At 43.2% G+C, this 15,791-nt stretch overlaps 1 protein-coding gene across 7 annotated transcripts in view; it reads right to left on the bottom strand.

The window, feature by feature from the left end:
- PHACTR1 (phosphatase and actin regulator 1) overlaps positions 1 to 15,791 on the bottom strand; it is a 479,385-nt gene that overhangs the window by 323,839 nt on the left and 139,755 nt on the right. For 5 of the 7 annotated variants that reach the window (XR_004375470.2, XR_004375469.2, XM_032793286.2 and 2 more), the window contains exon 4: positions 14,979 to 15,047. The exons of the other annotated variants lie outside the window; for them this stretch is intronic. Coding sequence is in view for 3 of the 5 variants with exons in the window: in XM_032793286.2 (XP_032649177.1) it covers positions 14,979 to 15,047 (69 nt within the window). In the remaining 2 variants the exon portion in view is untranslated. The remainder of the gene's footprint in view (positions 1 to 14,978; positions 15,048 to 15,791) is intronic. 7 annotated transcript variants of the gene reach the window in all.

Raw genomic sequence — 15,791 nt, 5'->3', positions numbered from 1 at the left:
AGTACAAAGTGGCCTTAAACCAGCCAAAGACTGCAAGTGGAGGTCTTTCCCAGCGTGGGGGGAATTTTCACTGACATAAAGCTGCAAGAAACTCAGGAAATAAATCCCATCAGGTAAACAACATGCATAACCACTTCATGGGATCAAGAATATTTTAATTCCATGGAGTCAAAACTATTATTTTTGGATGCTCTAAGCCACAGGGAGCAGGGAGTTGTGAAAGTTCCCACTGTCCACAAATCTTAATTCCTATACATGGTAATCTATGTGCAGTGATTAATATCTCAGACAATCAAAATTGTAACATACCTTGGGATTTTTGAATAAAGAATGGTCTTCCTCATCTTGGTGATGCCAGGTAGCATAGTAATCAGAGAAGCTATTTTTGGAACTGTAATAGTTATTTCCCAGCACTACTAAGTCCCAATCCAAAAGTTTAGGAGAAATGTTATCATCTAGAAAAAAATAACTGATTTTACCACCCGGAGAAGTTGGGAGCACAGTTCCCTTTATAATTCTGTCCAGTGTATCTGGAGAAAAACCTACAGACTAAATAGCTAGAAGTCTTAAATGGAGGACTGCCTCCTTATTTGAAGTATTTGTTCCTTAATTTCCCACCCACAGCCCACCAAAATATGAGATGATTTGGTTGCATAGCCATCTATGGTAAAGGGACATGTATCCCTATGATCCCAGCTCCACCTATACTTTGTGCAATAATTGTGGTTTATTGCATTTAACCAGTTGAGATTAAAATATATTGGAACTACTGCTGCTGCTATCTATTTAAGTCACAAGTATGTAGAGTAATAGATGTACAGTACATTATCTGTTTCAGGTGATGACCTCATTAAATAGTAAGTGGGCTGGGCAGGGGTTAAAGCTTTACGAAGTACATTGTTTGTAAAATCTGCTCATTTCCTTGGCAAGAAAAAGCCCTCAAAAACTCAGGAATCTTCAGCACCCGTGTCCAGAGTGACCCTCAGGAATCTTCAGCACCCATGTCCAGAGTGACCCCACTGGCTCTGCTTGGCAAGTTATAGCTAAAAAAATCATTAGGTGATTGCATCTAAAGTATGGGTAATGATATGAGTAGGGTACATCAACTACACTTCACAATAACTAACTTGTTTGACATGCTCCAAATCAGTCATCGATCACAGAAAAAAAATGTACATAGTGTGATGGGGCAACGCCAGATGGCTACAGTAAAGTACTGAGAAACAGGTATGTTAGCCCCAGGCTAAACAAATCCCTAGGACCATGGTAACCAAATGGCAGTTGCTCCAGGTTAATCAAGGCACCTGGAGCCAATTAAGATCTTTCTAGAAGGCAGTGGAGATCAGCTACTTGAATTAGAAACCTGCAGCCAATCAAGGCAGCTATTCGGGCACCTGGTTAAAAGGAGTTACATGCAGTCAAGCAAGAGGAGCCAAGGAGAAGGAGCTGTGTGAGGAGCTGGAGCAAGAAGGCACGAGCGAGAGTGAGAGAGTCTACTGCTGGAGGATTGAGGAGGACAAGCGTTATCTCAACACCAGAGGGAAGGTCCTGCGGTGAGAGATAAAGAGGTGTTTGGGAGGGCCATGGGGAAGTCGCCGAGGGAGTTGTAGCTGTCATGGCAAGCTGTTACAAGAGGTATATAGCAGCTTGTAAGCCACACGGGCCTGGGCTTGAACCCGGAGTAAGAGGGCGGCCTGGGTTCCCCCCAAACCTCCCAACTCCTGATCAGACACAGGAGGAGTTGACCCAGACTGTGGGGAAGATCACTGAGGTGAGCAAATCTGCCAAGAAGCGCAGGACCCACCAAGGTAGAGGAGGAACTTTGTCACAATAGTTACTGCACTTCAGTCTCTCAAGCTAGGCTAGGGGAATGTAACCACTCACTGACATAAATCTTCAGACCTGAATGCTGTTCAAGTAGGGGAGTCATGAACTCCAAAAGGTTCAAGTGGAATGGGCACCCAAAAATTTGTATGCTATATTATTCAAACCTAGAGAGCAAAGAAGGCTTCCATGAGATTTCCAGTATTTCCTATTACTGGCTGAATGAAAAGCATTGCCATAAACAAAGCAAACAAAATGGGAGAGTTGGATGGGGAATTGTCCCTTGTAATGGCGTGCACTCACCACCGCTGGTGCCTCCTGCTCGTTAGTCCAGGAATTAGCTCATTCCAGCTCCAGAGTGCCCTCTGCAGGTGGTGTCTTGCCCATTGTCTGCAATATTCTGCTGTTTGAGACCCACGTTGCTCCCTCACTTGGCGAGGTCCTCTTCAGGACACTGCCTTCCGGCAGTGCCCACTATTTCTTTCTCATCCCCCTTTCAGGGGTCACAGTAGTCCTTTGGCTTGCATCCACCACTGGGGCCAATCACAACCCAAAGTCAACCCCCTCACTTCAGGAGCAAGCTGCAGTCTGTATTGGTCCTGCTCTTCCATGGCCATGTGCAGTACAAAGAGAGGGACCCAGGCCCACCCACTACTTTGGGTCTCAACCCAGGGCCCCTCTAGCAGCAGCCTCTCCACCCTCCTTCTCTCCCCTTGTCTGCCTATCATCCCTGGGCCACTCCTCTTTGGCCCTTGCACCTTCTTGGCCCTTTCTGGCAGGGGCCTGCAGCCTAGCAGATAACAGGCCAGAGCTCAGCCTCTGCTCCCAAGCCTACCCAGCATTACTCTATCTCAGGTGCTATCCCTGGGAGCCAGGCCTCCTCCCTTGCTTGTCAGGGAGAAACCACTCCCCTTGGGCAGCTCCCTATATCTGGACTGCCTCAGCAGCTGGCTCCTAACAAGCCTTGCCCTAATTAGCTGCAGGTTTCCACAGCCTCCCTATCTGCTTCTGCCCCACCCCCTGCTGGAGTGGGCCGCCCGCCCACTTCCTGGAACCCAATAGGTACAGCCCTCAAGGAAGTTTTTGTTCAAGTCTTGAGGAATGCTTTCATTTGGGTCCTTTTTTTCCTATCTGAACCAATTTACCCATCTCTATGAAAAATATTCAATGCACTATATCTGAGAGTCAGATGGAGAGGTATGATGGAAAGGAAGATCAGCTCCTTTCCGTCAACAGGGTGAGCTAAGAGATCATGGCTATGAAAAAAAAATGTTAGATTTGGTTTTCATGTTTATAGTGAATCAAAATGACTAGGGTCTGATTATCAGGGTTCATACTCCTGCCTCCAGTTCACATTTTGCATGGAGATTTGGGTTTCAACTATAACAGCTTGACATGAAGTCAATAGAAATTTTGCTACTAATTTAATGGGAGCAGGCCTGAGCCCTTAATGAGTTTAAGAAAGATAAAATCTTTTCATTTGGTCAGAGAACAATTGCATCAGCAGTGCTCCCTGTTTATGCAAGCAAGGTACAATGCTATCATTTATGAAGCTATTATAATTTCAACACTGTTTGTTGATTCTGATCATCAGCAGTTTGTGAAAGAAAACCCCCAATATGAAAAAGCATTCTGTTTTTTGCATTACTCTGGCTGGCCTAAAAGTAAACAGGGCTGGAATGTTTGCCCAGTGCATCCCATGGTGCTAGATCAGACAGTAAAAATGAAGGCCCCTATGCCTGGCATTAGAAGCTTATATTAAAAGTCACTTCGTATTTTCAAAATTAATGTGAGGTCTAATTTAACAATCAACGAGCCTCAGCCAGGAAGTTTTGATCTATCTGTGAGCATCCCCAAAGTTCAGTGGGCTTCATATCTAGTGTGCTCATCTGGACCCATCTGAAATTTAACATCACCTCTGTCATTGCATTATTGGAAGATGACCATCAGCATTTCAGAGAAATTCAAAAAACTTGAGAGAGAAACACATAGCACACATTCCCTGTTTAAAATGTGCCATTATTTTGTATGTTAAGTACCCTTTCCCTCCCTATCATGCAACTTATGTATATTAAAAAGCTCATTTTGTTTAAGTTTAAAAGCAGTTTTTAGTTAGGAGAAGCCTCCTGGAAATATTGCTTGCAACCTGAGAATAGGATGACTTGATGTGAGCCGTCAGTCTGCGCATGAGAATACTTACGAAATGCACCCAAAACATGTCTTGGTCAGTTAAGCTAGAATGTCTCCCTCTCCATTCTTTCCAATAAAAACCAAATAAAGAGAGCTTATTAAACAGAGATGTCATACTATATTATATTTTAACTCAGCACTCTGGGTTTATTTGTTGATAGGCTGCCAGCCTTGTAGCTGTGATTTCAGTACTGAGATATGCCCTCATGCTGGAAGGCTAATAGTTTTCTCCACGGGGGGTTATTTGAGAACAAGGATATGCAATTTTTATGGGAGGTGAGCTCCAACTTGGGGGTCTAGCAACCATAACAGTGCCTATCCGTTTTTTTTTTGGTTTTGCAATAGGAAGCAGTGGCCCATACCATTTTATATTCCATTGAAAATTATACTGAAATAAAAAGCTGCAATACCAGTATTAATTATTCATAAAAATCTGGAGTGGATTTAAGCCTCAGGAATAGAAGAACTTGATTACCTGCAATCGCAGGTTCATATCCAAGTAGAATGAACTCAACCCTTTGTTCCATTTCATGCAGTTTACTAGGGGGCTTATTCTCTTCTCCCTTACACTGGTGTGAATGAGGACTAGCTCCCCTGAAATTAATGGAATTACACTCGTGCAAAACTGGTGAGAGAAAAAGAATCTGGCCCCGTGTGTGTGTCTTTTCGAGAAGACTGTATGAACAGTAAGGATCCCCTGGCTCTTTATGTAAGAGGAAGGGCAGAAGTATCCTTAGGCAACACATTCCATTCTCCACTGTCATGCCCATTAACATGTGCTTGTAGTGTCCTCCCCTCCTTCACAGAAGCAGTTACAGTTTAACTGTCCTGGGATTCTTTAGATAGAAAAGCATTATTATTCAAATATTTCAGTTTGTCTGAATCTTAAGTTTGCTCAGCAAAACATCACCCCAGTGTTGAAAACTTGAATACAAATTTTGTTAGCAACTCTTACATCTAGTGCATGACACTCTTCTCAAGAAAATTCCCACGGGGGCGGGGGGGGGAAAGAGTTTTCCTTGAGTAAAGGCTGCAGGACCAGCCTTCTAACATTATGGCCCCCCGCCTGCATTTTAGTTTGTACAAGCAAATTAGAGAGCCTGAGAGCCCCACTGGAATGTAACAGTTGAACTCCCACATGGATCACAATGCAGAATCTTGTTGTTGAATGTTGTGTACGGTCATTGATCATGATTCCCTTTTGCTGAAATTAGATGATTACCAGTATCTGGGGAATTGGTACAGGAAAAGAGAATCTCTTGGGAAGGTATTAAAAATCAGGGGAACTTGTTCACCAAACAGGTCTTGGTGGGAACTGACATGGGGAGAGAAGGAAGCCAGAAAAAAAAATCTTGATATTTATAGGATAGGAAGCAATTTAAAACTACAAAGCCAAAAATTGTACTTATACTCGATTTGAAAAAGAAGTTTTCAGATAAGGGGGCTTTTTTGATCAGAGAAAGTACATAGACTGCAACTGAAAGAGTCCTCTAGTTATTTAAAAATGAAAATTGCATGGATTAACTACCTAAGCAAATACATTCATCAGGAGTTCGGGAATCTGGAAGAGATTATCGTACAGATGAGTGAGCATAAAATTCTCATATAAAGCTTTTAAACCCCGGCGCACAAATCTTAAAGGCTATGTCAGCGAAGGATGAAAGGATTATTCTTTATTATATGCCCTGTTTTGGTGTGAGGCATAGTCTGGTTGTGGGGAACAGTGTATACTTGACATTGCTGCTTCTGCATTATTGATAAGGCTGGTCATCAACTAGGATCCAAAAATGGCCCTCTGAGCTGGGGAGACAGGCTAACGGATCAGCAGCAAGACAGCCAGCTTGATACAAGCAAGGGAAAGTCAAAGTGAAGATTACATCAGAGAGACTTTGCAAACAATCTTAAAATTAAGAAACTCTCCTCCCATCCCAAGAAGGATGCAAAGAGAGATGAGAGAATGAGAGGGGGAGAATGAGAGAGAAACTAAGAGAAAAACAGGGAGGCAGGGAGTTAAAAACAGAGAAAAGAATCTATTCTATCTGCACAATGAAAGCGAGAGGCAGTGCCAACAATACATATCATTTGCCATATTGGATCAGATCAGTGGCCCATCTAGTCTGTCTCCAAGAGTGGTCATTAAGAGCTGCTTCACAGGGAATTGCCAGGAAGTGTGCATTTCTTATTGTTACTACTTGTTTGTATTGCATTAGCGCCTACAGGATTTGGATCTCATTGTGCTGGTCACTGTATTCATGTGTAGAAACACTGTTCTGGGCCCAAAGTGCTTACAATCTTAAGTAAGAACATGAACAACAGATGAGTATAAAATACAGACAGTGGAAAGAATATTGGAACAGTGAGATCATTACTAACAGTGTTCTTAACAGAAGCCATTACACACCAGTTGCCTAACAATTATCAAGTGTTTTGTGGGCATCACAGCAAAGATGAGTTTTAAGGAGAGTTTTGAAGGAAGATAATGTAGTGGCTTTATGGCTCCTTGCTAAGAGCTCCTCCAATGAATAAGGGCAGCAGAGAAGAAACAGAAAGGTGTTTGATGAAAAATTGGACTAGCGGGTGATAAAGGTAGCATTATTTACAGAGCTGAGATGGAGTTGATAGCTCTGTACCATATCAGAGGGTGGGTCTAAGCCAGGAAGGACCTTAAAAATGAAGATAAATTGTTTGAGAAGGATGAGCCAGGGCAAAGTTGCAAAGGGATATGTGTGAGAGAGACATGGTCAAGGCAATGAGCCAGGTAAATTGTCTTTGCACCCGTTTTTTCAACAGATAGAAGGCATTTGTCATGGGCAGCAGTCCAGAGATGAGATAATGAGGGTCTGAACCAGAGTTGTACCTGCATGGGCAAAAAGGAAAGGCCAGATGAGAAAGATGTTGTGTAGAAAGGAGTAGCATGATTCAGACATGGCCTGGCTGTGTGGGTCTAGAGAGAGGGATGAGTCAAAGGGGACAGCAGAAGCTGTGTTTACAAATGAGATTGCCCAGAAATAGGGCATAGAGGGAGAAGGAGGAGCAGCTCCTTGGGATCCACATTGTGAGCTGGAGCAGGAATGAGGAGTTATGGGATCTCCTGTTGCCAGGGAAAGTTTATCCCCAACCTCCTGAATTAAAGATCGGTTTATGCCCCTTACAGAACCACAGGAGTTCTTTGTTTTAATCTTTGCTATTCTCGCTTTAGGGAGGGAAGCTTGATCCAGAGAGGGCCACGGAGGTTTGACTCCTCAGTACATCAGGAAGCTTTGCTGGGCCATAATAGCTTTGCTGTAGACAAGGACATTTATAATTAAAATCTTAGCAAATCCCTGTAAAAGATTCCCATGTGATTATTTTTAATGGAAGGATTTTTGAGTTTTTTTCCCCCATCTGCTTCTAGAAAATGCAGTCCCATTATTCTCACTAATTACCTGAGAACTTGTTGAAATGTTCTCTTTGTTTCCAGTCTGAAAAAAATCCAGGGACTTACATGGAGTCAGCCTGTCAAGTTCCCCTCTCATAATTCCAGCGTGTGATGATAACAAGCTGTGAGGGGCACTGCCCATGTCAATGTATGATTAGTGATTGGCAGCCACTATGGGTCTGTCTGACTTTACCTTTAAATAAGGTGATTTAAAGAGCTTTGTATTACACTGCATAAGCGCTATAAATCATCTTAACTTGGTCTGAGCTGGATGTACATCTACCAGCCTCATTATGTCCAGGCTAATGAATTAATTAAATAGACACCCTCTGTTTTTGTTATCTGACTTATTTCAAGTGGATGAAACTGTTTGATACCATTAACTAAAGTGATAATAGCTTCCTCTCTTCCCCACCCCACGAATCCTGGGTTATAGTGACACTACAGTGTGGTCCAATGGATAGTGTCCAAGACAGAGTCAGGAGCCCCAATTCTGTTCTCTGTTCTCACTGACTCGCTGTGTGGCCTTGGGAAAGACATTGCATCTCTGTTTCTCCTCTGTAAAACAGGAATAATGCTTTGTAAAGAGCACTGAGACCTAGAGACGAAAAGTGCTAGTGATTCTACCATTCAAGCTGAACCCGTTTCTATTGCAAGCCTGATTAGAAAACCCTCCCTTCTCCACTTCTTTGTTATTATAATATGTTGAATATCTTCTGGTTAGTGTAAGGCAAGTTGGGGGAAGGGGGGACATAGCGTAGGAAGGGAGTTTTCAAATGATAGGACTTCAAGGGGGAAAATAGCGACCTTTCACTTTTCAAAAATGTCACCTTCATAATTCAGAAACGACATTGTTAACAGAGGTCAAAATAATGCTAATAGTCAGGCCTCATGGAAAACTCATACATTGGGTCACTAGTAGGAACACTGAATAATTTTTAAAATGTTAGCCAAAGTCAAATTCTTTAATGTTAGGAGGACTTATATATTCCATGGCAATTGTAGTATCTGTTAAATCCTGTGACAGTTAAAAAGCTCCACCCTATCTATGCTTACATTAAAAAAAATTCTTTGTGGGGAGACACTACAAAACGGAAATCTATCTGAGCTTTTTGTCACTAGGATTTTTGCTTTAAAACACATAAGAAAATTCACAGATCATCCACCCATTCTTCCAAGTACTACTCTCTTTTGCCATGTTTATCCCAAGCTGGACAGAGTGTGTGTGTCTGTGGGGGGGTAGATTTCATTTCCCCAGTAATGATTCTTCAACACCAAGGGAAAAATGAAGTAATATAGCTCGTGGCTAAAGATACAAAACTACTGTTGTTTCTGTGACTATCGTGGTAAAATGTTCTTCCCTGCTGACAACTGAAGACTAGAAATTTTGAATGCACTACCATATTAAATCTATTACGGATGAGGTGGCAGCTCAAATCACTGGACCCCAGCAAGGAACTCTAACTATGTTTATGGAGCTATGGTGGCATGACTGTCAGACTTTATGGCTTTTGCGACAGACTCAGCCTAGTCTGTAAACTTAAATAGAATGATCTAAGATTCACTTAGTTTTAGAACATGGTTAAAACAAATATAGTAATTACAAATTACAAATGTTTGCCCAGGGAATCTGCTCATGGTATGAGGTGTCAGTTTTGCCTACCCACTTTTAGAGTCTCCACACTTCAGGATACAATGGTGAGCATAAAGTATTAAAACGGGCCTCTTCAGATGATGGTGGTACTTGTAATTTCAGTGATGTATGAAATATGGCTCTGCTCAAACCAGTTACTTGTACCCCCTTGTAATGCCCAGCAACAACACTGGATGCTTTATGGAAGTTACAAATTCTTCTAGCACAACTTCCAACTCTCCCAAGCAGTCTTTCTGAAACACTGGTCTTACTAAGTCAACACGCAAAATCCATTCAACAAGTTTTGAGTTAGGACTAGTTCTCCCTCCGCCCCCACTTAAAAATAAGGATGAAATTCCGAGATAAAAGACTTGATTAAGAAAGTCAGTGTTGGGAACATATTGCCCATTAAAACAATGTTTATGGAATCCCACACCACAAACAACCTCTAGACAGTAGAAGATGGTTCCAACATCAGCCTTAACTCTGCTCTTGTATCCTTCCCCATCCTTCACCTATACTCTAGACAGTCATTACCTTACCCCATCTAACATTTATAATATGGGCCACAAATGATTTATAAACACCATATGCATGCTGGCAGATGAACCACTTATCCACCTACTATGTGTGGGCCAGAGACTCAGCCCTTCCACTATGGGTAAGAAACTAAAACACCCTCACAATTGGCAGCTAACTGGCACACATACAGAATGATCCTCTCAATTTTAGAGATGATCCTGCTTATAAACATCACCTGGATAGAGTAAGGACACTTGCACTACTACTTTATGGAGAGAGGATTTTAATCTCCAGTGCTAGCAATCTTGTTGCTTGTGTGCATGCTACATTCACACAAAAGCTGTACGACTTCAAATCAAAATGTTTTCCTTTACTACTGCAGTAGAAAATTCCACAGTCTTCATTAATCCTAATGAACCTTTATATTTTTACAGAAACATTTTGAAGATGGCGTGGGGGAAGGAAAAAACATGTATTTTGCTTGTCAGGGTTCAGTGTGGGCCCACTGCATGTGCTATTTTTATTTCTTCAGACCACCTTACATTTGACACCATATTTGGTAATGAGCTGCAGGATGGAATGATTCTAGCCATACAAATGACAAAGGGTGGGCGTATTGGGGAAGATGAAGTACACTGCCAGAGTGCTACAGGTATTGTACCAATTAGACTCCCTACAGAAAAATAGGAGGAATGGAAGAGAAAACGCTCTCAGGTGGGTATTTTATAGCTAAGGTCCACAAAAAGTAACACAATTATTGGAAACAGTATTTGCTGTAAAAATATTACGTTTAAAGCAGTTTACATGCAGATTGTTCATTCAGTTTTTTGTTCTGTTAGTACATACTGGAGTGCTAGTTTTTGTATTGTGTTGGTTTCAGCCGCTAGGGGCTAGAAGTCTAAAAAGATATATCAGAATTACTTTAGGAATGCAATCTAAGATCAGGCAAAGCTGGTGAGGGTAAGTATCAAGTTACTAGTGGGGGACTGACCACACAAATGTGATGAGGCAATGTTGTTCAGGCTATGACTATGCTAATGTTTATGGTGAGTATGTTCAGTGTGAAGCCAATATTTTCAGCATCTGGAGCAGACTCACTGCTAATACAATGCTGTGCTGCCTTCTCCTGACAGACCTGACTGCTTACTGAGCATTATATAACTTACCTGATTTCAGGTTGCGTCACCTAAGCAAATGTTAGTGCACACAAATGTTAGGCTGAAATTCACAAATCTCTAGAAAGGGAGTGGGATCTTTCCTTGCCTCCCCATAACTTCCTGATGCATAACTACACCAGCCCCTCCCTATCTAGTGCTCTTTTCTGAGCAGCTGGTGGCAGTGGCCTGTGACCTCTTTGAGGCATCAAGGGGCAACTGGCTGACTCCCTCCCATACACAGAGCCTTCTGGTGTTGGCCAGCTGCACCAGTATAATGCAATAGCATTAATACCTAGCCCTTATGGAGCTCAGAAGAGTTTTTCTTGACCCTGATATTGCAGAAAAGGGAGGGTAGTAGCCTGAAGGCTAGGAAGAGGAAAGCAAAGACTCATGATGAGGAGAATTTGCCAGACCTTGGAGATCCCAGGATAGCAAGGAGGGAGTCATTTGTCCTCCCTCCTTGACTATGGTGGTGTCCGTAGGCCACTGTTCACTCGCACCAGAAAGCAGCACTAGATTAGATAGGGATCCAGAATCTAATAGGGATAAGGAAGAATCTTTAAAAATACCCCCGCTGCCCGCCCGCCCATTCCCACTTGTTAGTTCTCAATGGAGAAGAGTCTCAAAGTTGTTTTTAAGTTCTCAAGATAGCTACAAAACCAGCTGGTTTTGCAGCTATATGCCTTCAAATGAATCTAGTTTGTAGAAACAGCAAAGAACAAATATTTGACACCGACAAACACGTAAGCCATCTTCTAACATTGAACACTGATGATCAGTGGTGCAAATACGGTGGTATGGTCCGGTACGTCGTACCAGTAAGACATTTATAGCTGGTACGACGTACCAGAAAGACGGAGGAGGAGCCCCACCCCCGCCCTGCTCCTTGCTCTTCCACAGAGCTGCATTTCCTCCATCTGTACAGCAGTCCCGTTGGAGAACAGGGCTGGGGGCAGTATAGCAGCCACGCCGGAGGAACTGCCAGTGTTTTGCTCCTTTCCCCACTGGGAACCGCAGCGGAGAATGAAGCAGAATGCCAGCAGCTCCTCCGGCGCAGCTGTTGTACAGCCCCCAGCCTCACCGCCAGTCCTTCCATGCAGCCGCATCTCCTGAATCTTCCTGTCTGGGGTCTATACAGCAGAAGTCTCCACCACAGCAGGAGGAGGACAGAGCTCCCCCTCCCCTTCCGGTGACGTGAGATGGATGTGGACCATGGGGAGGGAACGGGGAGAGTGCGGGGCCCAAGGCAGGGAGGAGTCATGTGGGGGGTCACGTGCCTTCCCCTTTGTGTCCCTCCCATGAGTGCAGTGTGCCGACAAGAAATGATTTCTACTTGCACCACTGCTGATGATCTTCCTAAATGTACAGCTTTTACATAGTCACGTGCTCCAATGATCTGATGGCTTTGCACCTTTTATTTTCCAGCATTATTTAAATACTAAGACTGCTGCTAAACTTGCTTTTCCTAAGTTTTTGAGTGACAACCCTATTAACAACCAGATAAGCCATCTCCTTGCCTTAGTAGCTATTACATGACTTTGAAAGCTTTTACAACATAAAGCAAATGGAAAGTAAATGGAGAGAAATACAATTTGCTCAAAAAAGTATTAGTTATTTGATCTAACCTTTCAAACATTGGCACTTTCAACAGCACAGGTGTATATGATTAGATTATGAAGCATGTTAACTTGGACATAGACTATTGAGGACATATGACTAAAATAAACCTCAGAAGACTTAGTCTATATGTGGTTCAAGAAAACAGATTGGAAAACATGCAAGAATGTGGCTTGTGTATGTGTGTGAGAGCACGTGAGCTGGATTACCAGTTTTCCTAGTTTGAGTTGAGTGTGAAATAAAACAAGAGAAGTTCTTCTCAGAATATTTTGATACTTTTGCTCCCTCTCCTGATTGGAAACAGTAAGAGAAGCAAAGTAAAGGCTCCTAGGTGCTATCAATCAGTCAATCAGTCAATCAGCAAGCAAGCATAGTTTTAAAGGGAGAGAAGTTCAGTCTCCACATCCATTCGGTCCCTGACCTCACTACTGAAACTGCCAGCAAGAGTGACAATTAAAATGCTGGTTTAGAGGAAGAGGATCCTGGTCCCAGCAGCGGCTCCAGGCACCAGCGCTCCAAGCACGTGCCTGGGGTGGCAAGCCGCGGGGAGCGCCCTGCCAGCCCCTGCGAGGGCAGCAGTCAGGCCGCCTTCGGTGGCTTGCCTGCGGGAGGTCCGCCGGTCCCGCGGATTTGGCAGCAATTCAGCAGTGGGTATGCCAAATCCGTGTGACTGGGGACCTCCCGCAGACAAGCTGCTGAAGGCAGCCTACCTGCCGTGCTTGGGGCGGCAAAAAAGCTAGAGCCGCCCCTGGCTGGTCCTCTGGAACGAGACTTTTAATATATCTCAAAACAAGCCCATTGACCAACCATCAAACAATAATGGCTACCAACTTGAGATGAATTAGAACAGACAGCCTAGAGGTGAACGTTAGCCTTTGTAACGCCAAGACTAGACTATTGCAATATGATTGATATGGAGCTACACACAGAGATGGCTCAGAAAGTGAAGTGAGTGCAGAACGCAGCTAATAACTTATTGAGTGGAGCATCATATCACGATCATAGACCACCAGTACTTCATAGACTGTACTAGCTGGTTGTTAGTTTCCAGGTGGAATCCAAAGTGTCAGTTTTAACCATTAATGCTATTTGTGGGTTAGAACCATGCAGCCTAAGAGACTTCTTCTTTCCCTGTGTGGCTATGAATCAGCTGGCTAGGTGAGGGGCTCTGGGATAGTTTCTCTTTGTCCCTCAGTGTCCCTTCGTGATGGGTGCAATATTTGCTGGGACCTGGCATCAGTTTCCGCACAATACTCTTTGGCCTACTCCAGCCACACAGGTGAGCTTGGCTTTCCAGCCAAGCCTACTTTAAAGCACTCAATCCCTTTTGGGGTAACAGAGTCACTTAGTTCAAAGCCACACAAACATACAAAACAAAACATACAAAACAGTCCAGTGAGGCCCAGCCTTCAGCCCTCACAGGCAGGCTCCTAGCTATAACAGCTTGCCTTCCCACTTAGAGACTGGATCCTTGGCTCTTCTCTAATCAGTTATCCACGCCAGGCCAGGCCAGGCCTACCCTCTTTGCAAAGGCTCTAGCAAGCTATAGTCCTCTTACAATCCCTGGTCTGGGCCATAGGTGCTAGAACTAGGGGTTCTCCCGCACCCCCTGGCTTGAAATGGTTTCCATTATATAAAAAGTTTACAGTTTGGTTCAATGGCTCTCAGTCAGCACTCCCACTATACAAATTGTTCCAGCACCTGTGGTCTGAGCCAAGCTCCTTGCCCCACAGAGGAACAGCCTATCTGCTCTCCTTTCCAACAGCCCTCAATTTCTGGGCTTTCCTCATCTTAAATCTAACACTCAGAACAGATATAGTAGAGTGGGGATAACTGACCTCAAGGCTGCTCTTTAACCATTTCCTATCTGGTGTGGGGTTTACCCCCTCACAGGCTCAAGATACAATCACCTTGATTTAAGTGATTGGTGGCTGCTGGGAAAACTTTCTCCTATATGGGTTCTTCATCTCTGTAATTTGCTCTAGTTCTTGACCCACCAGAGCCCAACTCTGCTAAGTGTCCAGGCTCCTGCAAAAACTCATATACGCCTCCCCCCAAGTATGAGGAAGGGGGGTGGTTTGAAGAGTACATGTTGGACAAGGCTTGTTAGGTTTTTGAGGAGGTGGGCAAGCCTGCATAATGTGTGCATTCAACTCGATTATATTGTTGATATTGTTAAATTATTTTGATATTGTTTCAAGATCATTAAATGCCTAGAAGAATGAATGAGCTCTTATTTGAAACTGAAAAACAAACAAACATACATAACCCAATATCAAATTTCCTATCCATCCCTCTTGCAGCCAACATCATGGTATCTGGGCATTTGTGTCCAGAGGCAAAGACACTATAGAGTCTATATTTTTTCTGTTTTACAATGTGTAAGTAAATTTATGCTTCTTTTTAAGAATGAGGAAGACTCTTTCACAGCATTGAATCTCACACTGTTTATCAATGTAATGGAAGCATGTGTCTCTTTCCTGAGTCCTACGATGAGTTAAAGCCTGCCACAAATGAAAGCTGATTGGCTGGACAAACCACACAGTACAAGATTTTTGACTTAAATTAGGTGTATCATGCTGCAGGCAATACAAACGATAGAATGAATGGAACGCACCTTCATTGAAAGGGGAATGGAGCAGATAACTTAGAAGGTCGTTTCCCATCTCTGCTTCATATGATCTCTCTGAAATCACAGGAAATATTTTTATCGTCTTTGTTAGTGGTCTGGAAGTTGGAGCAAAAAGCACATTAATTCAATCTGTGGACAGCATTAAACTGGAAGTTGTTGCAAATATCAGTGAGGACAGAGAAATTCTGCAAAGTTACCTACAGCAGTTAGAAATATGGGTAGGAAATGACTCAATGTAATTCATACTGGAAAAATGCAAATTAATGTAGTACACCTGGGTAAAAATAACCCAACGCACAGAGGGAGAAATCTGGAAAGCAGTAATCCTAAAGGAGACTAGGGTTGATGGTGGGGAGCAAAAAAGGCCGATGTGATTTTGGCCTGTAAAGGCACCACTTGCATAGAGTGGAGGGGTGATAGTTCCTTTGTATACGACTCCTCTGAGACTATACCAGGACTACTGCATTCGTTATGGAGCACACCACTACCAGAAGGACATAGACAAACAAGAGGCAGCTCCGAGACGAACAATATTTTCAGTTCACAGTGTTAACATGAAGGAAACAAGATTAGATTTTTCTGGGCTATCATTTGCTAAAACCCCATTCTTGTTGTATAGTAGAATTTAACATATTACACAATAACATGATAATTATATGTTACACCGATAGACCCTGGGTCATGGGCAGGTGGGATCAAACCTGGCACCCATGGAGCTTAGCGCATGAAACCCCTACTACATGAGCTAAAAGCCATATGCCTGTTAAGCCAATTTATTAATCTCTCTCTCTAAGTGGT

Source organism: Chelonoidis abingdonii, chromosome 2 (assembly GCF_003597395.2).
Source record: "Chelonoidis abingdonii isolate Lonesome George chromosome 2, CheloAbing_2.0, whole genome shotgun sequence".
NCBI lineage: Eukaryota > Metazoa > Chordata > Testudines > Testudinidae > Chelonoidis > Chelonoidis abingdonii.
The sequence above is the reverse complement of the archived record's forward strand: the minus strand, read 5'-3'. Positions and strand labels throughout refer to the sequence as shown.